The 23,174-nt window shown below is 37.2% G+C and overlaps 1 protein-coding gene across 4 annotated transcripts in view; it reads right to left on the reverse strand.

The window, feature by feature from the left end:
• Window positions 1–192: 192 nt before the first annotated feature.
• Window positions 193–23,174, reverse strand: part of LOC128025559 (C-terminal-binding protein 2) — a 28,369-nt gene continuing 5,387 nt past the window's right edge. Inside the window, exons 1-10 of one of the 4 annotated variants that reach the window (XM_052612027.1) lie at window positions 10,588–12,310; window positions 6,811–6,965; window positions 6,037–6,181; window positions 5,048–5,254; window positions 3,990–4,204; window positions 3,755–3,885; window positions 2,580–2,707; window positions 2,385–2,499; window positions 2,159–2,236; window positions 838–987 (exon numbers count right to left, since the gene is read on the reverse strand). In XM_052612027.1, coding sequence (XP_052467987.1) covers window positions 2,170–2,236; window positions 2,385–2,499; window positions 2,580–2,707; window positions 3,755–3,885; window positions 3,990–4,204; window positions 5,048–5,254; window positions 6,037–6,181; window positions 6,811–6,965; window positions 10,588–12,007 — 2,583 coding nt within the window. In that variant the 5' untranslated portion in view covers window positions 12,008–12,310 and the 3' untranslated portion in view covers window positions 838–987; window positions 2,159–2,169. Of the gene's footprint in view, window positions 988–2,158; window positions 2,237–2,384; window positions 2,500–2,579; window positions 2,708–3,754; window positions 3,886–3,989; window positions 4,205–5,047; window positions 5,255–6,036; window positions 6,182–6,810; window positions 6,966–7,981; window positions 8,141–10,587; window positions 12,312–15,737; window positions 15,907–23,174 lie in introns of those variants that run through there. The other 3 variants (XM_052612028.1, XM_052612026.1, XM_052612029.1) reach the window with 3 other exon arrangements.

Raw genomic sequence — 23,174 nt, forward strand, 5'->3', positions numbered from 1 at the left:
ACAGCCACATTTTTGTTCTTTCTCTCTTGTTTGATGACTTTTGAAGTTTGCTAAAGATAGAAACATTAATACAACCTGACAATGCAATTTCCAGAAGCATGCCGGGAGAGATATGATGGAAGTGAATGTCTGAGCTCAGAATAAAATCACATTTATATATTCCAGCGATGATAAAACAGACAGAAACCCGGGTCTGAACCTGCATGATTTATTCGATCTGCACTGATGCTAAATGTTCACCGTATACAAGAAACCAATAGAAATAATCACAATAAAACACACACAACCTCCGCACCTTCAGCAGAACGAAGCACACACGAGACTATGAGTACAGGACATCCATCTACACCACACAAACCTACCCAGCTTCTTCAACCTGCCACTGTAGAAAAACACTAACCCGAGGAAATATGTGTTCATAAGCTGTGAAGGTGAGATCTTCCTGAGTCATATAGTGAAATGAAGCGAATCTGCTGCTGGTACGAGACAGAAACAGAAGTGTTCGTTAGAAGAGATCACAAACTAAACACACGAGAGAACGATTTCGTTTGGTGTTTCACTCCTTGGCTGAAGTCTGAGAGCCCTGGCCAATCAGAGCAGAGCGCTGAGCTGTCAATCATCGTGGTGGATGGCTGAGTGGGCGTGGCTTCCGGCGTCACTTCCGTCCTATTGGCTGGTTTAACTAAACTGAATTATTCATACGTAAGAGATGATTTGTGAAAAGAAACACGTCAAACTAACAAACTCCATTCTGTGTGCTGTGTTCCTAAAACATCCACTTCTTCCAAAACGGGAAAAGGGAAAAGAGTAAAAGGAAGGTATAGAGGCGTGTGATGATGATGATGAAGGGGTTATTGCTCGCTCAGCTGTTCTCTGCTCTCTCCGTGTTTCGAGGGCTGGTTCGGGGACGGTGTCTGGGACGGATGGGTTCCTGGAACCAGACCCTCCAAACCCACCGGGACGCTCCCTGCTGGACCTGATGGGAACCTGCGGGAGAGGGCAAAGGTCACCACACACACATGTGACACACACTAGAATGTGACTGGGATGAAATAAAGGGGTGTGGGAAATGAGAGCCAGGATGTTGTTTCTAACAGTGTTCAAGTATTATTATATATTTAGCTCAGCTAAACTAAAATAACAGAAATTAATCAAATAAAACATAAAAAAAAAAAAAAAAAAATATATATATATATATATATATATATATATATATATATATATATATATATATATATATATATATATATATATATATATATGAAAAACTTAAAAATAAATGTAAAAATGTAAATACAAATTAAAAATGTTGCCTTGCAATTAACTGAAATAAAAAAAAAACATTAAAAAATTAATAAATACAAAAATAATATAAATAAAATAAAATATTCAATGAAAAGCATAAATGTAAAAATGTAAATAAAAATTTTAAATGTTGTCTCAGCAATTAACTAAAATAAAATATTAAATAAAATAGCAGATAAAAAAAACGTAAACTTCTAAACCTAAGTAAAAATTTTAAATGTTGTCTTGGTAATTTTTTACATTTAAAATAAAATGAAATAAAATATTAGATGAAAAACTTAAATGTGGCCTTGGCAACTAACGAGAAGAAAAGAAAAGAAAAGAAAAGAAAAAAGATTAGATTAACAACTTAAACTTAATAATATGAACAGAAATCAGAAATACTGCCTTCAAACCTTTAAACTAAACTAAACAAATTATTAGAAAGAAACCAAATGTAAAAACCTCAATGAAAATGATATATGTTGCATTGGCAACTAACTGAAATCAAATACGTTGAAGTACTAACATTGCTAAATATTTTAAAATATTAAAGAAATTTTTTTAGACAAAAAAAAAAAAGTAAAAAAAAAATCTAATCTAAAAAAGTCTAATAATTTGTGTCACTTTTTTTCATCAGTTTTTATTTCGACTTGATTAACAAAAGTATTTTTAATGATAATAACAACAAAAAAGGCTGCATGCCTATAGCAAGTTGTGTATGTTTCTGGCCCTAAAGTGTGTGAAGATGTACATCTCTGTTAAGGAAGGTTTTTGACTAATCTATTAAACTAAATCCTGAGGGAGGGTGTGGCCATCAGAGGTCAAAGGTCAAAGCAGCAGAGACAGAGACGGGCGTCTGATGTTCTTTTACCTGCTCTTGCTTTAGGCATTGATTTTGTCTTGGTGGGCGGAGCCAGTCATGATGGCCTGCATTGATTGGTTGACATGGCTGCGTGAGAGAAGCAGATGTGGGCGGGGCTCAGAGTTAAACTCGTGTCATGTGACTGTGTGGGGGTGGAGCTTACAGGGTTGGGATCATGAATGAAAATCAAACAAATGATGAGCTTGATGAATGTTAAATATGAGTCTAGTCGTACCTGTAGGTGGCGCCGTTGAGCTCAGGATGAACCTGCTGCTCCATCAGTCCCCAGGAACCCGAGGAGATGAAGAACTCCTTATTCACACAGTTCCTCAGACTGTCCGGAATCCGTCCTGAGACGCACACACACTGGTTTAATGACTCAGACGGGCTGGTTAAGGAGCGGAGGACGACTGATTGATGGAGTGTGTACCTGTGATGGCTCTGCGGATCTCTGTAGCGGCCGCTTCTCTCATCTCCAGAGACGCCTGCTCGCTGTACCAGGCCGTGTGCGGCGTACAGATCAGGTTAGGAGCGTCTTTCAGAGGACCCTGCGCAAAACTACACACAAATCAGAGCATCAGAGATATATCCTGAAGACCGTCTTTCTGTCTGTTTCCACTGAAAATATCCTCTCATGTGGTGTAAAGAAACTAGAAAATGAGTTTTACAGGGGGATATTTACAGTAAGGTCTCTCCTGCTCATCAAGAGTGCATTTCCTTGATCGAAAATACAGTAAAAATGACGATATATTATTCTAATGTAAATCATCTGTTTTCTGTGTGAATCTGTGTTAAAGTGTAATGTATTTCTGTGATGCTCCGCTGTATTTTCAGCATCATTCCTCCAGTCTTCAGTGTCATTCAAATGTTGCTACTGACTGAAATAAAACGTTTGCATTTAAGTACTAAAATAAAAATTGTTTAAAATGAAAACGATATTTAAAATAGATTTTTTTATTTAATAAAAATTAAAAAAGCACATAAAGAAGTTGATGAACTTAAAATTAAAATATAAAAATATATTAAAAAATGAAATATTAAAAAAGCAATTTAGAAAAAAAATATTGAAAATAAGAAACAATACTTTGGAAACCAAAAAAAAAAAGGTTTTAACTGCTAAAATTACTAAACCTGAAATAAAATATAAATATTAGATGAAAATCTTAAAATTCAATCATTTAAAAGTATATTTGAAAACTAAATTAAATAAGTTGAAATTGAAGTACTAATATTACTAAAACTTAAAATGAAATAAAAATAAAATATATATATTTTTATAAAGAACACAAAGTTACTAAAACTTACAATATATAAATATACAAATAAAATATAATTCTAAATACTGGCATATTATGAATGGCATATAAATAATAATTGAATAGCACTGGCATGGGGACAGAAGGAGTCGTGACATAATTATATGTAAATAATACACAACATTTCCCAAGATAGTTTACACATAACTAAAACTCATCCGCCTTAAACAGAAGTCCCTCCTCAAAAGGACAATACACACACGGTTCAAGTAAGACATTTCTGCTTTGGATTCCTCTGGATCTGTTCGTGTTTACGTGACTGATGTGTGTAAATCAGTGTCAGAGTCACCTGAAGGGTTCGGTCTCGTGGACGTCGAGAGCTGCTCCTCGGATCCGGCCTTCCTTCAGCGCCTGAGCCAGAGCCCTCTCATCCACCAGACCTCCCCGAGCCGTGTTCACCAGGAACGCCCCCTGACGCATCTGACACACACACACACACACACACACACACACACACACACACAGGTGGGTGTAATGAGGCTGTTTCTCCAGACTCAGAGGAAGCCGTGTGTGTTGTGCGGCACCTGTTTGATGGTGAAGTCGTTGATGAGGTGATGGTTGTGTTCGTTCAGGTTGCAGTGCAGCGAGACGCAGTCGCTCTGATAGAGCAGATCCTGCAGAGTGTAAACACGCTGAACACCGAGCGAGCGCTCCAGACCGTCCTGAAGGTACGGGTCGTAGAAGATCACACTGAAGCCAAACACTTTAGCCCTGACGGCCACGGCCTGCCCCGAACGACCTGCCACACACACACACACACACACACGGACACACAGACACACACACACACACATGTGCACACACACACGCACGCACGGACACACACACACACAGACACACACACACACACACAGAGACACACACACACACACACACACACGTGCACACACACACACACGCACGCACGGACACACACACACACGCACGCACAGACAAACACACACAGACACACAGACACACACACACACAGACACACACACACACACACACACACAGACACACACACAAAAAAAAAATATATATATATATAAATGGAAATATATGTATTTATTTTTAAAAATGTATTATATGTTTTGATCTAATTACATTAATTAATTATTATTAAATGTGGAATAATATATTATTATTTATTATTATTATATATAAATATATAGCCTATTTTTCTGATTATATAAACATTTCCGCCAGTGAATTGTGATTGATAAATAACTTTCATCCGTTAGTTTATTCCAAATTCCAAATACATGCATGCATCCAGTGTATATTTATAATATCCAATATTTTGTATTTTTTCACAAATTTGGGATAGATTTTAGAATGAATGCAAGTGATGAATCATGCTTTTGTTCATTTGCAGAGATAGAGACCCAGTGTGTTTTTGTCCTGTTTGTGTTATATACTGATACTGTATTAGCAAATAATAAAGAGATAAATATTAATATTGTGTCTTGATTAATCCGAATGAGTATAGAGAGACAGATTTTCATATTCAGATGCACATGCATAATTCAGATCAGTGTATGTTTGACGGTGGAGCACAGGTGAAGAGCGCGAGGCTGTAGTGTGTGTGAGCGTCTCTCACCGAAGCCGATGAGTCCCAGTGTTTCTCCGCGGATGCGTGCGGCTCCTGAAGCCACTTCCCGGATCTGCTCCACGCTCTGAACACGCGTGCCCTCCCGCAGCGCCTGGTACAGCCACGTGTTCCTGCGGTACAGATTCAACACGTGACACAGCGTCGAGTCGGCCGTCTCCTCCACCGCCGCCGACGGGATGTTACACACCGCGATCCCTGAACACACACACACACACAATAAACTGATAAATATATTGATAAAATTGATTTATATTGTTAGAAAATATTTATATTGTGAATAAATGCTCCTGAAAAAATAATTGAGGTTTTAAAAAAAAAGTTGATATTTCTAATAATAAATCATCATATTACAATAATTTCTGAAGATCATGTCACACTTTACATTGAAGTAATGATGATGGAAATTCAGCGTTGCATCACAGAAATAAATTACAGTTTAAAGAATATTACAATAGAAACCATTATTTTATATTGTAATAACATTTTGCAAGATTACTGATTTATTCTGTATTTTTGATAAAACAAATGCAGCCTTGATGAGCAGAAGAGACTTCTTTAAAAACATTACTGAACCCAGAATTTTGACTGTTAGTGTTTAATGCAATGCAGTGATCGAGAGCTGAAGAAATCAAGGCTCCTCAGAAGATGTGAGATGTTCTGGAGGCTTGAGAAGATCATTCCTCCGCTGAGGAACAGTGAAAGTAAAGCTTCTGGAAACAAACGCTGCTCAAAAGATCAGATTTGAGACTCTAAAACATGATTGATGGAGAATCAAGTAAAGCTGAGCTGCTTCAGTCCAGAAAGAGTTCATCTGGAGATATTACTGACCTTATCCTGACCTTTACTGGATCACAATCAGACAAGATCTGAGCTGGACGCTTGTACAGTTACACTGAAAGAGCTTTGAGTGGATACAAAACATCCGATCTGAAAGATTACTGTGATACTTTGATTCTGCACGAGTCAGTGTTGATTACCCAGCTCTCCGGCTGCTTTAATGTCGATGTTGTCGTATCCGCTGCCGATGCGGATGATGATCCTGAGCGCTTTGAACTTCTCCAGATCTTCTCGTGTGAGTGTGATGGTGTGATACATCAGAGCTCCGATCGCCTCGTTTAACACCTGAGACACACACACACACACACACACACACACACACACACACACACACACACACAGCTCAGAGCCTTGGAAACTAACTGAAAATAAGTGTTTATTAACTTTTTAAGGTTAGTAAAGTAAATAAAGTACAAAAATAACTAAAACTGAGATGAAAAATAATAATAATAATTTTTTAACTATATGGACATTTAAAAACTTACTAAAACTAGGAATGAAAATAAAAACATAAAAACTATAGACATATTTTAGAAACACTAATAAAAATTATGAAAACACACGACTAAATTACTCAAACTAAATTAAAAAAATAAAAACTAGACATAAAAAATTGAAAAGACTAAAAAAATCACTAAACTAAAAAATATCAGAACAGAACACTATATAAAATATATTAAAACTGAAGACAAAAATTTAATATTTTACAAAATTGTTTATAAAATACTATATTACTATAAAAGGTATAGACATTTAAAAAACAAATAAAAATGATGAATACACAAAATGATTGAAAATTTTACTAATTGTGTGTGTGTGTGTGTGTACGCGTGTGTGTGTGTACGCGTGTGTGTGTGTCTGTGTGTGTGTGCGTGTGTGTGTGTGAGTGAGAGAGTGAGTGAGTGTGTGTTCACCTTCTCGTGGATCTCCTGTGTGGACTGGGCGTCACAGAAGGCCACGGTGGCCAGATCTTTGAGGATGGGCATCTCCACAGTACAGTCCCGACCGTCCAGCAGAGCCACCAGAGGACGAGGATGCATCGGGCCGTTCACGATCTGAGGCCTGATGCCTGCACACACACACACACACACACACACACACAGAGAGACACATAAGCGCTTTAGTGCTTTTATATTTGATTCATCAATAATATAATAATTATTTCAGAATTTAATGTTTTGTGATGGCAAATATCAAACAATCTGACTTTAGTTTTTTATTCAAGAACAAGTGAGCACAAACAAACTCACAAACAAACTCACACACACACACACACACCTCATCCCCCAAAAGCACTTAAGGAGATTTCAGAGCATCTGATTTCACCCCAGTGACATCATACAGGAAGTTGAGATTAAGATGAGGGAGAACGAGCAAATCAGAGGCTGAATCCAAAATAGAACACTATTAATGAATGATATACTGTAGAAATAGTAGAAATAGTAGAAACAGTAGAGCAGTGTGCTATTCCAAACAATGTGTTTATCTGTCTGTTTCTGTCTTTTAATCCATTCAGATATTTTAAGTATGAGTTGAAACATACAAATGAAAACAACAGAGCAGAAGAGGGAGGCACACAGTCAGTACGGATATTCAATATCCAGGAGCCGTTCCATTTACAACGCATGAATAATTCACCCTGACCTCCACTCTGAGACACACACACACACACACACACACACACACACACACACACACACTTCATATCCAAACTCAAAACTGACACATTACAAGCATGTAAATGCTGCTGAAATCATCATTAAATGCTACCAAACCTGTTTATTTACCAGCGTGCAGATGAATGTCTTATAAACACATCGTTCTGATCTGTCTTTAAGATTACATAACCACACACACACACACACACACACACGTCTTTAATCACTTCAGTCTTTCTACAAGACACGTGCTGAACACATAAACAAACTCATCCTGCTGCAAACATAAGCTAATTATCCCTTCCATACATGTCTTCACTACCCATAATGCACCACAGCCACAGGTGTTCTGGGTGTAAGCAGGATCATATGATCCTCCCGCGGTCACATGTCTCAAACACACACACACACACACACACACACTGACCTGCGGCGAGCTCCATCTGGGCGACAGGACGTGCTGCGGTCAGATTGGTCGGTGTGTGTGTGTGTGTGTGTGCAGTGAACGGCGGACACTGCTCTGTTTAACGACAAGCTAATAAACTACTTATGAAGGCAACCAACGAGAGAGAGAGAGTTTAAGACTAGCGGCAGCCAGCGCAGAGCTCCGCCCACTCCACAAACACACAAACACACACACACACACACAAAATCAACCAAATACTAAAGGAGCAACTAATGACAGACACTGGAAGAAAGAAGGAAGAAAAAGAAAGAAAAATAAAACAAGGAATGGGGGGAGGAAAGAAGGAAGAAAAAGAAAGATGAAACACGGAATGAATGAAGGAAGGAAGGAAGGAAGAAAAAGAAAGCAAGATGAAAAAAGGAATGGGGAAGGAAGAAAGAAAGAAAGAAAGACGAAAGAAAGAAAGACGAAAGAAAGAAAGAAAGAAAGAAAGGAGGAAGAAAGGGCGTAAAGAAAGATGAAAGAAACATGAAAGAAAGAAAGGAGGAAGGAAGAGTGTAAAGAGAGAAAGAAAAAAAGATAGAAAGAAAGAAAGAAAGGAGGAAAGGGCGTAAAGTAAGAAGGAACAAAAGAAAGAAGGAGGGAAAAGAAAGAAAGAAAGAAAGAAAGGAGGAAGGAAGGGTCTAAAGAAAAAGAAAGAAGGAAGGAAAGAAAGAAGGAGGAAAGAAGGAAGGAAAGAAAATAAAGAAAGAAAGAAAGAAAGAAAGGAGGAAGGAAGGGCGTAAAGAAAGAAAGAAAGAAATTAAGAAATAAAGAAGGAAGAGTGTAAAGAAAGAAAGAAAGAAGGAAGGAAGGAAGGAAGAAAGAAAAAAGAAAGAAAGAAAAGAGGAAGGAAGGGTGTATATAAATATGAAAGAAAGATGAAAGAAAGATGAAAGAAAGGAGGAAGGAAGGGTTTAAAGAAAGAAAGAACAAAAGAAAGAAAGAAAGAAAGGAGGAAAGAAGGGTGTATATAAATATGAAAGAAAGATGAAAGAAAGATGAAAGAAAGGAGGAAGGAAGGGTTTAAAGAAAGAAAGAACAAAAGAAAGAAAGAAAGAAAGAAAGAAAGAAAGAAAGAAAGAAAGAAAGAAAGAAAGAAAGAAAGGAGGAAAGAAGGGCGTAAAGAAATATGAAAGAAAGATGAAAGAAAGAAAGGAGGAAGGAAGGGTGTAAAGAAAGAAAGAAAAAAAGAAAGAAAGAAAGAAAGGAGGAATGGGCGTAAAGTAAGGAACAAAAGAAAGAAGGAGGGAAAAGAAAGAAAGAAAGGAGGAAGGAAGGGTCTAAACAAAAAGAAAGAAGGAAGGAAGGAAAAGAAAGAAAGAAAGAAAAAAGGAAAATAAAGAAAGAAAAAAGAAAGAAAGATGAAAGAAAGAAAGGAGGAAGGAAGGGTGTAAAGAAAGAAAGAAAGAAAGAAAGAAGGAAGGAAGGAAGGAAGAAAGAAAAAAGAAAGAAAGAAATTAAGAAAGAAAGGAAGAAAGGATAAGGGGAAGGAAAGATAGCCGGGGAGGAATAAAGGAAGAAACGTAGAAAGTACTATTCCTCTGATGAAACTCACTGAATATTAATTTCATTCTGGAAGTTGAATAAACACTGACATGTTGTCTTTTACAATGTCTTGAGCTGATTTGTAATCACAACCGTTTGGCATTCAACAGTGAAACAGCTAACAGTATTTCAGCCATATTCCAGTGTTGAAGGTTGGTCACATGTGAACTGTAACAGAACTCATCAACACAGCCTCCTGAACACCAACAACCTTCAGCCTTCATCCTGACGAACTGTCCTCGTGTGCATTTAACACAGAAGATCTTCACCAATCATCAGCGTTTAGCAGCAGTTGGGTACGAGCCTGGACAGTCTCCCACACTTCACTTGTTAATTCTTCTAAAAAACCCTGAAATGTGAAGTCAAGCTGAGTTTTCTAGAGACTCTCAGTGTGTGTCTCCAGTCGCTCTCAGAGGACCGTGTCTCTGCATATCCTATTAACACTAATGAGATTTCAGGCTCTAAGACTCTGATGAGGCCTGTAGTGAGGTACAGTGCTCAGCTCAAACTGTAAAACACACACACTGTTAACTGAATTAGAGAGAGAAAACACTGTGGCTCTTATAGACCCGAAAGGGCTGAATGTCAGCAAGAAAAGCCCCGGGTTAAAGTTCCTTGTAAAGAATCATAAGATCAATATTTCTCTGAACCTCTGGCAGAAACACTGTTCTTCTTAAAATTGTAAAACACATACATTCAGGTCTGAAATCACACAGTCAAATGCTCATTCATAGTAATGCGCTCAAGTTCAACCTCACTTAAAAACTTTTAATTCCGATTCTATCAAGTCATTCAGGAAGTTCAGCAGGGATCACAAACGCTGAATCCCACAAGAGGGGGAATATATATATAGCCTCCTAATCTAAAAACAGAACACTAAGCTAAATCTGCTTTGCATGTCCAAATATCAAAGTTTTAGGAATTGTATTTATTAGTCATGGTCTACACCATCCATACTACTGAAAACAAGGAACACGTAGAGTACATTTAAAGAATAAACAAGATAGGGACAGGTGGAAAAGACAGAATAAGGTGGTTACTTGTGTCAGGCGAAGGCATGGTGGATATGATGACCGGCGGTCCGGTTCGGCGGGTTTGCTTGTTGTTAGGATTAAGGGTCTGAGACTGGAGCGCTGAGGATGCTGGAAGGATGGCGCTCTCCACAGGCGCTGCTCCCTTGCGGAGTAACTGAGGGCTGTGATGAGGGCTGTGGGTAGGAGAGAACGGAGGAAGGTTTGGAGGGCGCTTCATCAGCTCCATGGGGGTGAACGTACTGGAGAAGGTCTTGGGAGCTAGTCCTGGGATGCTCGGAGGCTGTTGTTGAGCAGGCAGGGCTGACATGGCCAGGCCGGTGTGGGCGTTATACAAAGGTCGGGTTTGAGGTAGCGCAGTGGCGTAGCCCCCCGGACTGACCGGAAGACCTCCGATCGAACGAACCCCTGGGTATGTTGAGGTTTCAAGGAGATGCTGAGATGGAGCACTGCTCGGCCGGCGACCTAGAAACTCTCCCATTCTAGGCGAGATTGATTGCATGGCGCCGGGAGGCTGTTGAATGAGGTTGCCCTCCATCCCGAGTGCCTGCGGCTGCATGTAGAGATCACTGCGGTGGCTGAAGCTGTTGGAGCGACCTCGCATCACTGCACCACCGGGTGCTCCCGTCTTGCAATTGATAACCACTCTTGACAGCACACGTGCCTGCCCCAAATTGGGAGCGATTGAGCGGACGTCGTTGTCTTCCATCATGGCAAGCATGGAGGTAGAGTCGAACCCTTGCTGTAGGAGAACAGCTATAGTGTTTTCCGACAGACCCTCGGAGCGCAGCAGAGCCAGGAAGTTAGAATCCACTGATCTCTTGGGGTCGACATTGACCCCCGCCGAAGAGTGGTGTCCGGGCATCCCGGTGGTGAGAGGAGCCGGTGCGGAGCCTGGATCGTACGAAGGGTCATAGGACATCCTCTGAGTCGCATAAGCAGGGTTCCCTCGAGGAAGAGACCCATCCATGGCTGAAGCTGTAGGGTCCACCACTATGCAGGTGGATGGCGGCTGACAGGACTCCAGAGAAAGACCGTTGACGTCACTGTACACGGAGTGGCCGGGGAAGCTGGACTCGATGCCGAAGCAAGCAGGTGAAGCGGCTCTACTGCGAATACGCTGACTGTCTTGGATCATCTTGATGGCTAGAGAATCCCTGTACAGGCGGCTGATCTCATGAGCCGAGGGCGGAGGAGGAGGGGGTGGAGGAGGAGGAGGAGGAGGAGGACCAGGAGTAGCTACTCTAGCTTGCCCTTGATCCCATGCGCTCCTGACCCCTCCTGCCGACAGGCCATAATGCGAGCCTGATCTGCTCAGCATGTGCTGGTTTCCTTTATAAAAGCCCTGCAGGTCTTCAGGCGGCTGCGCCGATAGAGCGATATCAAAAGGGTAGTAATCCGGAGGAGGAACGGTTCCACGAACAGCCATGACGTTCCCACAGAGGTTTCTGTTCGTTTCAGTGGAAGCGACCCATTAGCAAGTCTTAACCGAACCTTACCGTGACTTCCGAAGAGTTGGAGTGCAAACGCTCGTACCCTACTGAAAGCCTGGTGTTTAGTGAATGCAGGAAAGAAGAGAGGACGGTTGTGAGGAGGGGAAAAAGCCGGTGTTTGATTTCACTTCTTATGTTTCCCTTCGAAGGTGTGCGAGGGAGGTAATATTTCACCTGTTCTCTAACCGACATTTCTTTTTTGCATCACTTGAGGTCATGCTATCATGTGACTGGCAGGTAAGCGCTAAATTATTTAGCCCTGGAAACATAACCAAGTCAGACAGAAGAAGAATAGGACAACACGGCAGATCAGTAACACAAACTTACCAACACACTTTACATCTGTACACGAGCTGGATTCGGGATGCTCTCAGGCATCGAGATTTCATTTGGAGAAAAATAAGGGGAGAAAGAAGGACGATGCATTGGCAAAATTAAAAATGCACCAAATTATTGCACCACTTGAGATGGGCTGACCCTTTATCTACATAAGCTGTAAAAATCTAATTTTGATAAACTTGCACATTGCACGTCGCTTAGCAATCATGTATGTATGTATGTACAGTGAACTATATTACTGTGTTTATTCCAATTATTATTAAAAATACAACTATTTATTGAAAACGTGTGTATTTTTTCACCACAATCTTCTTAAGGTTTCTTCTAAGGCACAATGCGAAGTGTAAAATAGCTTCATGCTTTCAGCAGTGTCGTGATAAATAGTTCACAATCCTTCCAGAGTCCAGAAATATCTGCAAGAACGGCCCAACAAACATGAACACATCTGACAGCAGCTCTCTGAAAATAAAGCTGATCCTTCTTTAAAAGCAACCCCTCAAAATAAACCCAGCAGACCAAAACCACATCTCCAGTGACTTCTCTAATGCTTCGAGATATTACCACAATCACTGTAGCACAGGACCTTTCTGCAAAAGAAGAATAGTATACAAACGGATGGAGATATATTAAACCTTTTAAAATATGCATGCACTTTTTATTCCTAGAAGCATTTTTAGTTGAAAGCATTTACTAGGAATTTTTTTTAAGCAATCACACAATGAACGAATGTCTTGTTCAAATTGAGAAAAGTCAAACTCTCGTGCTCTATCTGTACAATGTGATTCTTATGGAAATGTACTATTTTTAGAAAATAAATACACATGAAGGAAAGTCCACCTACAAAACGAATGATCAGTGGACTATTAAAATAGCAAAGAATTGCCATGCTTTTTAAAATAATCGTTTAAATTATTTTTGAATCACGACAAGAAAACCAGACATTTTAATGTTTAAAAGCATTTAAATAAAGTTATATTTTGGGTGAAACAAAGACAGTAGAATGCTTTTGTATCTTTAATGTGTTGTTTTAAATACAACAAGAAAACTAGACATTTCAACGTTCTTAGAATATTAAAAATAAACACAAATAAACGTTACATTCCGAGTGGAGCTGTGTTTTTATAACCATTAAATAACATTATAATCAAGACATTTCAGCAACCACTAACATCAGCTACTACTGTTATTGTAACGTAATAAACTGCAATCAGATTTGTTTGCTTATTCTGCAAGCGTATATACAGTACAGACCAAAAGTTTGGAAACATTACTATTTTTAATGTTTTTGAAAGAAGTTTCTTCTGCTCATCAAGCCTGCATTTATTTGATCAAAAATACAGAAAAAAAAATTATATTGTGATATATTATTACAATTTAAAATAATTGTTTTTAAATGTATTATACTTTAAATGATCATTTATTTCTGTGATGCAAAGCTGAATTTTTAGGATCATTATCACATGATCCTTTAGAAATCATTCTAATATGATGATTCATTATCAAAGCTGGAAACAGTTCAGCTGCTTAATATTTTTTCAGAACATGTGATACTTTTTTAGGATACTTTGATGAATAAAAAGTAAAAAAAAAAAGAAGCTATGTTTTTAAAATATAAATATTTGTAATAACAACATACACTACTGGTCAGTAATTTGGGGTCAGTAATATTTTTTCTTTCTTTTTTTTGCATAAAATCAATACTTTTATTCAGCAAGGATGTGTTAAATTTATAAAAAGTGATAGTAAAGAAAATATATTATTAGAATATATATTATTCGATTTTTTTATTTATTTTGAATAAATGCATTTCTTTTTAACGTTTTATTGATCAAATATATTAGACAGCAGAACTGTTTCCAACACTCATAATTAATCAGAATATGAGAATGATTTCTAAATGATCATGTGATCGACTGACGTTACATGTGACACTGAAGCTGGAGGAATGATGCTGAAAATTCAGCGCTGCATCACAGGAATAAATTATTTTTTTAAAGCATATTCAAATAGAAAACTATTATTTTAAGTCGTAATAATATTTCACAATATTACTGTTTTTTCTGTATTTGTGATCAAATAAATGCAGGCTTGATGAGCAGAAGAAACTTCTTTCAAAAACATTAAAAATAGTAATGTTTCCAAACTTTTGGTCTGGAATGTATATATATATTAAAGTTTAAACCACCACTGAACAATTTAACGCTCTAACAAGAGCCCGGAGAGGAAAACAGATGTTAGTAATTGACAGCTGCAGAGGAACATCTGCTGAAAGCCTGTAACTACAGCATCATGTGACTGTGTTCTTCTGTCCTCGTCGCCTGCCGCTCGATCTCTCTGCCACGAGCTGAAGCCAGATGGAGCGACAGACGGACGGCAAAGACACCACGAGACCAGAGACGGAAACACACTTCAGCTAGAGCCCGAGGGCCTGGAATAACTGAGGTTTTCTCTCTAAACCCATCCGAGCCGTTGGTAGCGAGCGCAACAGACGCTTTCCCTGCAGCGCACGGCTCCTGTCGCTCCTCTGATTAAACTCTCTGTATTTCATCTCCAGACCGCAGGCAGGCAGGATAATGCAAAACACATCTCGAGCGATGTAATGATTTAATCACCAGTGTCATCCGGCCCAAGGCTCTCCACAGAGAACACCAGATCTCGTGTTTGATCACAGCGACTCCGTGTTCTCCATCAGGAACAGATTTCAGATCAGAGTGGAAATACAGTAGAGCTGAATGTGAGTTTGCAGAGGATTGTGGGAGACTTGACTTTTAGGAGTCACTTTGATAAATGTTTATCTTTGGATAACAATAACTGTAATAAACAGGGTTGTGCGCTGTTCAGAATTAAAAGCTGAATATGTGTTAAATAGAATTCAGTATTGGAATCCGTCAGGTATTAATACAAAATGTTAAATTTGAACTAAAAAAAAAAAAAAAAAAAAAAAAATCAAACCTCAATAGGAATAAATATAAATATAGAATAATCATTTAAAAAATGAAACATAAAACATAAAAATTTACGATTTTTTAAAATAATAACAAATAGCATGTAGTAAATAGTGCTAAAATAACACTGATTGTTCCTGTGTGTTGTGATTGACTCGATTCACTCATGAATTTAAAGAAAGCATGTTCTTAAATTATGAATTTTGCACAACCCTGCTAAAAAAATATAACAAAATAGAATAAAATATGGTTTATAAATAATCAAGTGTGCATAAGTTGCAGTGCTTAAATCACATCTTCCCCAAAATAGTGTGTAAAAAGATTCATTCTGGGGCTGAAAATGAATCTGATTGAGATTCTGAGCAGAATTAAAGAGTCTCACCTTCACAGATTCTGTCGAGTCGTTGTCTTTTGACTTTGTGTTTGTCGGTCAGAGCCATGCTGACACACACACACACACACACACACACACACGTCTGTCTCTCTGACGTGAGCCGCACTGTCTAACACACTGAAGATCTGGCCGACCGGGGCATCACCCCTCAGAAAACCTGCATTAAACACACAAAAACACACAATTAGAGCCAGGAGCATGCACAGCTTTCACAAACAAACACTCTCTTATTCTTTAGCATGCAAGTGACTTCCTTAGACTGAGAAATGACTCAAATGAGTGTTCTTCTGAATGCTTCTCATATTAAAATGAAAACAAGTGCATTTAATGCGACAGCATCTTGAGTGTAATGACACAGAGTGACCAGCAGAGGACAGATAGACTCACAGCGTCCACTCAAAGAAGTCAAACACACACACACACACACACACACACACACACACAGAAATAGCTCCTGTGTTTGTGAACTGTGAGACATGCAGTAAGTCACTGATTTTCTTCAAAGTGAGTGAAGAATGAGGATTTTCAGGATCAAACACACATTAGTTTGAGTGTGTGTGTGTGTGTGTGTCAATGGAATCGTTGATGTGTGTGAATAATTTAAAAGGTCAAACCACCTGCAGACTGAAATCCTCTTTAGACGCTCTGACGTCTCATTTCAGACACAGAAAATGAGGAAACACGTCATTCACATCCAGGAGGAAGAAAGATAAGTGATTATTGTGATATCACCATCATAATTCCTTCATTTAAACAATTACACTCATAAAGTATTGGTTTTGCAGTGGCATAAAATAAAATAATTAAATAAATATTAAAAACATTTTGTTATCTGTATCCTGTTCGGTTTTGGTGAGCCTTGGAAAATATGTAATATATATGTTGTAAATATATAATAAATCAGAAATGAACGTGGAGGCAAAAGTGTTATTTTAGCAATAGCAGGAGGATCCTTCAAATGAACACACAAACATCTGTTATAGGACCCCGGTCAACATATTTTATTTAACAGTAAACAAGCAAAATTCATGTCTTGCAGTAAAAAAGTGAACAGTAAAAGAACTAGGAGAAAAAACACATTAAATGAATAACTGTAAATTTTAGGCTATATACACTATATTTCGAGATAAACGAACTGTCTATACATTTCAACATACCAACTTTCAACTGACTATGTGAAATAAAATAAAATAAAACAGTGAAAAAATAATAACAATTTTAATAAAATAATGAAAAATAAAATAAAATTTAAAAAAATATAAAAAAGTAAAAAAAAGTAAAAAATAACATAAAATAAAGAAAAAATAATAATAATAATGAAAAAAATAATAAAAATCAAAATAAAATACTGAAAAATAAAGTAAATTAAAAAAATGGTACAAAAAATAAAATAAAGAATAATAAACATTTAAATAAAATAATGAAAAATAAAATAAAATAATAAAAATTTAAATAAAATAACGGATTTTTTTACTTTTTATTAAATAAAAAATAAAAAATTGAATAAATATGGGTGATGGGTAAATGAGAAAAAATAGTAGTTTATCTCTAACAACACTATAAACCAGCACAAACCCACCGACTCATCTTAACCCCGTCAGCTTCTGTAAATGCTGTGAAAGACCTTTAAAACACAACACTGTCCATAAAAAAACATAAAAAGATGAAGAAAATGTAGTGACAAACTGCTGCATTACTGTAACAGCAGAATAAAAGTGCTGATCTCCCACAAACCCAGAAAACAGCCATTCATCACACACCGAGTTATTCACTGAGAAACACCGGCCTCCATCACCTGATTAACTAGAGACGCCAAACCAGCCCCGGAGGTTCACCATCATCACCGGGACTCAGACCTTAAACGTGAAGCCGTCCATTCAGTCACACGCTCAACAAACACATCAATGTTTTAGGAATAAACTGCTGATAAAGCCGTCGATTCAGCGCATAATTCACTAAAAACAGAGATGAAAGGAACATCATTGATTAACTGCATCTCCACAAATGAGACATGAAAGTAAAAATGATATTTACTTCCAGAAAGAGCAACTGTAATCACTACATGCAAACAGAGCTGAGATCTGTGAATGAGCCGCACCACATAATGAGCAACATTTACATTAAAAGAGGTGAGTGTTTGTGCTCAATTACTTCATTTACAAACTCACAGGAGCACATTACACTGGAGTGTGCTTGGAGAATGAGAATATTGTATGGGAAACATGCATGACACACACACACACACACACACACACACACACACTCTCTCTCTCTCTCTCAGGTCATGTGATGCCTCTTTTCTCTCACGAGGGTTGTGTTTTTCACTTGTGGCCTCCGTTTCAACTCTGAAGGTCACAGGGTCAAACACGCCTCTCACACACTCAACACTGGACTGGCACAAATCCAGACAGAGCTCACAGTGTTCCCAGGATCTGTGTGTGTGTGTGTGTGTGTGTGTGTGTGTGTCAGCATGGCTAGTTACACTCTTCATACTCCTCTTAAATGCACAGGATCCTTTGAGGACATACTAAGATTCCTTCAACCTTTCCGAACAGCGTCTATGTTGTTCTCCTTGACCTCTGTCATGACCTCTGAGAGGTCGAGGGTTCAGAGGTCAACTATTGTCCCGTCAGACACATGAACTCTTATATTCCATCCTGAGATTGCGAGGCTTTATTACACTCAAGTGAAGCGTACGGGACACTTTAATAGGTGCCTCAGACCTGTCGCAGTGAAATATCTCTCCACACAGAGCCTCTTTCAGGGAAATGTACAAGCGAGAGATCGGAAGAAAACACACAGAGGCAAACCGGCTGAAAATGAGGGATTCTGGCCATGAAACATCCATATGTGTGTGCCAGGAGAGAGCAGAATTAACATCACCCATCACACGCAGACTGAAGAACTACAGTCAGAGGAGAAAATCAAGTATCCCCACATTTTTATCTTGTCCTATTAAAGTGAAAGCCCTCCTTTTCTGCTTTGGCACATAAAACTGTCGTCCCGCGGGCTGATTTATACACCCGTCCCAACCATCGCAACACCTCCAATTAATTTTTTGTGTTCTCTGCGCTCTCTGCGGCCTGTAAATGTAATGAGACTGCAGCAGGGAAACTGCTGAGTCCAGTTAATGCATGAGCCACTAATAATAGTCAAAGCTGGCCTGAAACAAGCTCTCAGACGCAGTGTGCAGTGATTAATATGATTCATTACTGACCTCTGAGCACCTGACTTCAGAAAAACACAAAAACACCCTGCATACAGTAATATATATATATATATATATATATATATAGAGAGAGAGAGAGAGAGAGAGAGAGAGAGAGAGAGAATAATTCTCTTCATAATAACGTGTAAATAGTTCAGTTTAAAACGATAATTTAATTTAAAGGTAAAATAGCAAATAATTCTGAATTTGGTTTTTCTGTAAATTGTGAGATACCTTGATATTACATCATTGTATTATATAGTACTGTACTGTTAGATGTTATTTATTTATTTAAATCAAGTTTATTTAAATATTTTTTTTATTTTAATCAAATTTTTTATAATTTACATATTTTTAGTTATTTAAATAATATTTTTTAACAAATATCATGTATAATAAATATCAACAATAAAATTCTCTCTCTCTATATATAAATGTATATTAACTGTGACAGACATGCACACACACAGACACAAATTCATAAAAATGTATTAGGAGTATTGACCGATTATCGGTACCGATATTAAGCATTTTTATGGTTATCGGTATCAGTAAATTTCAAAACTGATTTGCCAATAAAATAATTTGAAAGAACGCTTTGTCAGAGCACTTGTTATTCTAAATTTTGACATTAATTATCATTTCTACACCAAACATTTATATCGGTAATAATCGGTGTCACACCAGCCATGAAAAACTAAACAAAACAAAACAACATTTTACATCACAGCACAGCATTTTTACACAACTTCATCAGCTCAGCCTTCAATGTAAATATATGAGAAAAATAACAAGAAGACACCTGATCTGAAGAAACATTCAGCATCAACAGCCTGCTGTGGCACCTGTGTGTGTGTGTGTGTGTGTGTGTGTGTGTGTGTGTGTGTGTGTGTGTGAGAAGATCAAAGCTCACAGGTCTCTTTGAACAGGACACATGACCAGCGTTTGCTAAACATTTATCTGAAGAAGGAAAAGATGTCTCTGCTAGTCCTGATCACTGCTGTTTTAATCAGCTGCAGAAATAAATACAGCTTCAAAGGCTGGAATGATCATAATTGCTTTCTCTAACAATTTAACCCTTCACACTCACCTGTGCATATTTAATAACACTGGATGCTTTATGCAGATGTAGAGTCAGATATAAAACAGAAACTGATGCTAGAAAAGTGGCTTTCAATTTATTGCGAGGGACCCAAACCTATAATTTAAAAGGCAACTGTATATGTTTTCATGTATAAAAGCCACAGTAATATTGTGAAAAAATAATAGTATAAATATTATTTTGGAAAACATTTAGTTTGTATTAAGTTACATCATCAAACAAATTAATTATTTCAATTTAAATCAAATGTATTGATTTAAATCACATTTTATTTGTTTATTTTTACCGTTCATTATTTTAATAAAATAAATTATTTTAAAAAATACTTTTAGTTTTAATCAGTTATATATTCAATCAAAAGTATACATTTATAATTTCTCAATTCACATTTTATGTATCAGAGTAAATCACATTTATTTAGTTATTTATTTAAATTTTCTGAACAAAAAAAGTATTCGAAATCAAAATATTCAAATGATCAAATAAATGTATTTTAATCAAATTTATGAATTTATTTAAACCACATTTTATTTATTTGTACCATTTTTTTATTTTAACATTATTTGCACTATTTGATATTTTAACAAATTATAATTTTAATCAATTATTTATTTTTAATCAAATGTATATATTTATATATACATAATAAACAATTTTACTCAAAAAAATTATATAATATATAATTTAAATATATATATTTTTTTATTACAGTGTTTTTCTCAGAGTTTTTTCTCCTTGCAAACACCATTTGAAACCTCTGCTCTGGAACATGATGCTCTTGGTGTGTAACAATGTAAATCACATTTGTAATTGATATTAGATGATCTGAAGGGCAGATACTGTAAAACAAATGACATTCAAAGCTCATAAGAACTAAGTAACTGTTTGCATTTCAATCAGAAATTCATTTTGATTTAATTCATTGAATTCCTGTCTTGAGTTCTCAGGTAAACGGACACATGATGGACGGACAAACCTGTGAGCTTCACATCAGCAAACCTGCTCATCGTCATGCATTCGTCCTTCATCAGCGTGTCGTTTCTGAGCACAGGTTAATGAACGCTCTCAGACTCTCGATCGGGTCACAGGAGGTTAATTACAGAACGCCTCACTCACAGACGGCCAAACTGATACGCAAAGCAGTCAGAGAGTCTTTGCTCGCTATTACTGCACCAAAACAGCACTGACAGACACAGACGCAGGTCTCTAGACGCACAGCAAGCTTCATTTATTTGTCTTTATGGTTACACAAGACTGACATTTATCCATTTTTCATGAGCCAGCTTCAGCATGTAACAAACAAATCAATTTCCCAGCAGTAGATTACAGAGCAAAGACACTTTCAGAGATTCAGTGGACCACAATTAGTCCTGAAGAAGCTCTGAGGGGCGGAGCCACTTCAAAACCCTCCAATCACAGCCCCTCTACACACAACCCCTGACGCCTGATTGGCTGATCTATTACATTCTGCAGACGTGTAACTCCAGAGTGTATTAAATGGAAACATTCCACAATATCAAGATTTGATCAGTTTGTTAGATTAACGCTAGTGCATGCGAAATAAGCATTTTCAGTTTTTTATTTTGTAAAATAATGTACTAAATATTGCTTGAAATAAGTGTTTATTTTCAGATTTATTTTAGTGCATGTCACCTGCTATTATTACTGTATTATGTAAATAGTGTAATATTTGCATGCATGCATTATATATAAATATATATAAAAAAATATTTTTTACTTTTGATCAAATAAATGCATTAATTTAAATGAATGAATGATTAATAAATGAATGGATGGATGTATCAGTAAGATTTCTTAAAAATAAATTAAGAATTTTATTTGGTAATGATACAGTACATAAAACTGATCAAAAGTGACAGATCTAGACATTTTTAGTGCTTAATGTTACCGAACATATTGAATTCAAATAAATGCTGTTCTTTTGAACTTTTATTCATATGTAAATCCTTTAAAATAAAATGTTTCACAGTTTCCACAGAAAATGTTTCTTGAGCAGTAAATCATCATATTATTCTGATTTCTGAAGATCATGTGACACTGAAGACTGGAGGAATGATGCTGAAAATACAGCGGAGCATCACAGAAATACATTACACTTTAACACAGATTCACACAGAAAACAGATGATTTACATTAGAATAATATTTCACTGTTTTTACAGTATTTTTGATCAAATAAATGCAGCCTTGATGAACAGAAGAGACTCAAAGACATTAAAAAATCTTCTCAATCACAAAGATTTGGATAGTAATACTGTATATAAACACATATCATAATCATGACTGGTCTTGGGCTCGTTCTGTTAGTGTTCAGGATTATCTGTGTGGGTTCTGGGGTCGTACTGAGGTCAAGCAGCGAGGCTCAGAAACGAGACTCCTTCATTTACATTTATGCATTTAGCAGACGCTTTTATCCAAAGCCACTTACAGTGCATTCAGGCTAACATTTGTTTTTACAAGCATGTGTGTTCCCTAGGAATTGAACCCTTCTTCTCCCCAATGAACGGCAGTGTGTGTGTGTGTGTGTGTGTGTGTGTGGACCTTCATCTGCAACACGTCCTATTTACAATCATCCTGAAACGGGCCACAAATCAGAGTCCTGACTCACTCAGGGTTTTGACAGACTATCAGAGCGTTCCCTCGCACATCCATGACCTGATGCATCAGAAGATCCAGAGCGCAGGAACAGATGGCCTGGGTCCAGGTGGAGCGGAGGATGCTGGGTAATTTAATATCCCATTACGCATGTCTGACACAAACCGAAATGAGTGAGACACAGAAGGTCCTGCACTGCTAGTAATATGACACGAAATGTGTCCCTCGCTCAATATACAGAAACAAAACACACACTAAATATCTGATGATTGTTCCCCACTGGGAGATACACTCACTACTTTAAAAAACATGTCAGAAAACAAGATGTTTTTAGATTTTACATTATCTTGTCATTTTGCATCTCCAGAAAATGTGTCTTGATTTAAGAACGTGTAGATAAATCAAGAGCAACATCAGTTTATTAAAATCAACATTATTTTAGATACTTTCAGTTTTATTAATATTATACATTTTAATTTCAGTTAAAGTTAAAGCAATTA

Source organism: Carassius gibelio, chromosome A12 (assembly GCF_023724105.1).
Source record: "Carassius gibelio isolate Cgi1373 ecotype wild population from Czech Republic chromosome A12, carGib1.2-hapl.c, whole genome shotgun sequence".
NCBI classification, from domain to species: Eukaryota; Metazoa; Chordata; class Actinopteri; order Cypriniformes; family Cyprinidae; genus Carassius; species Carassius gibelio.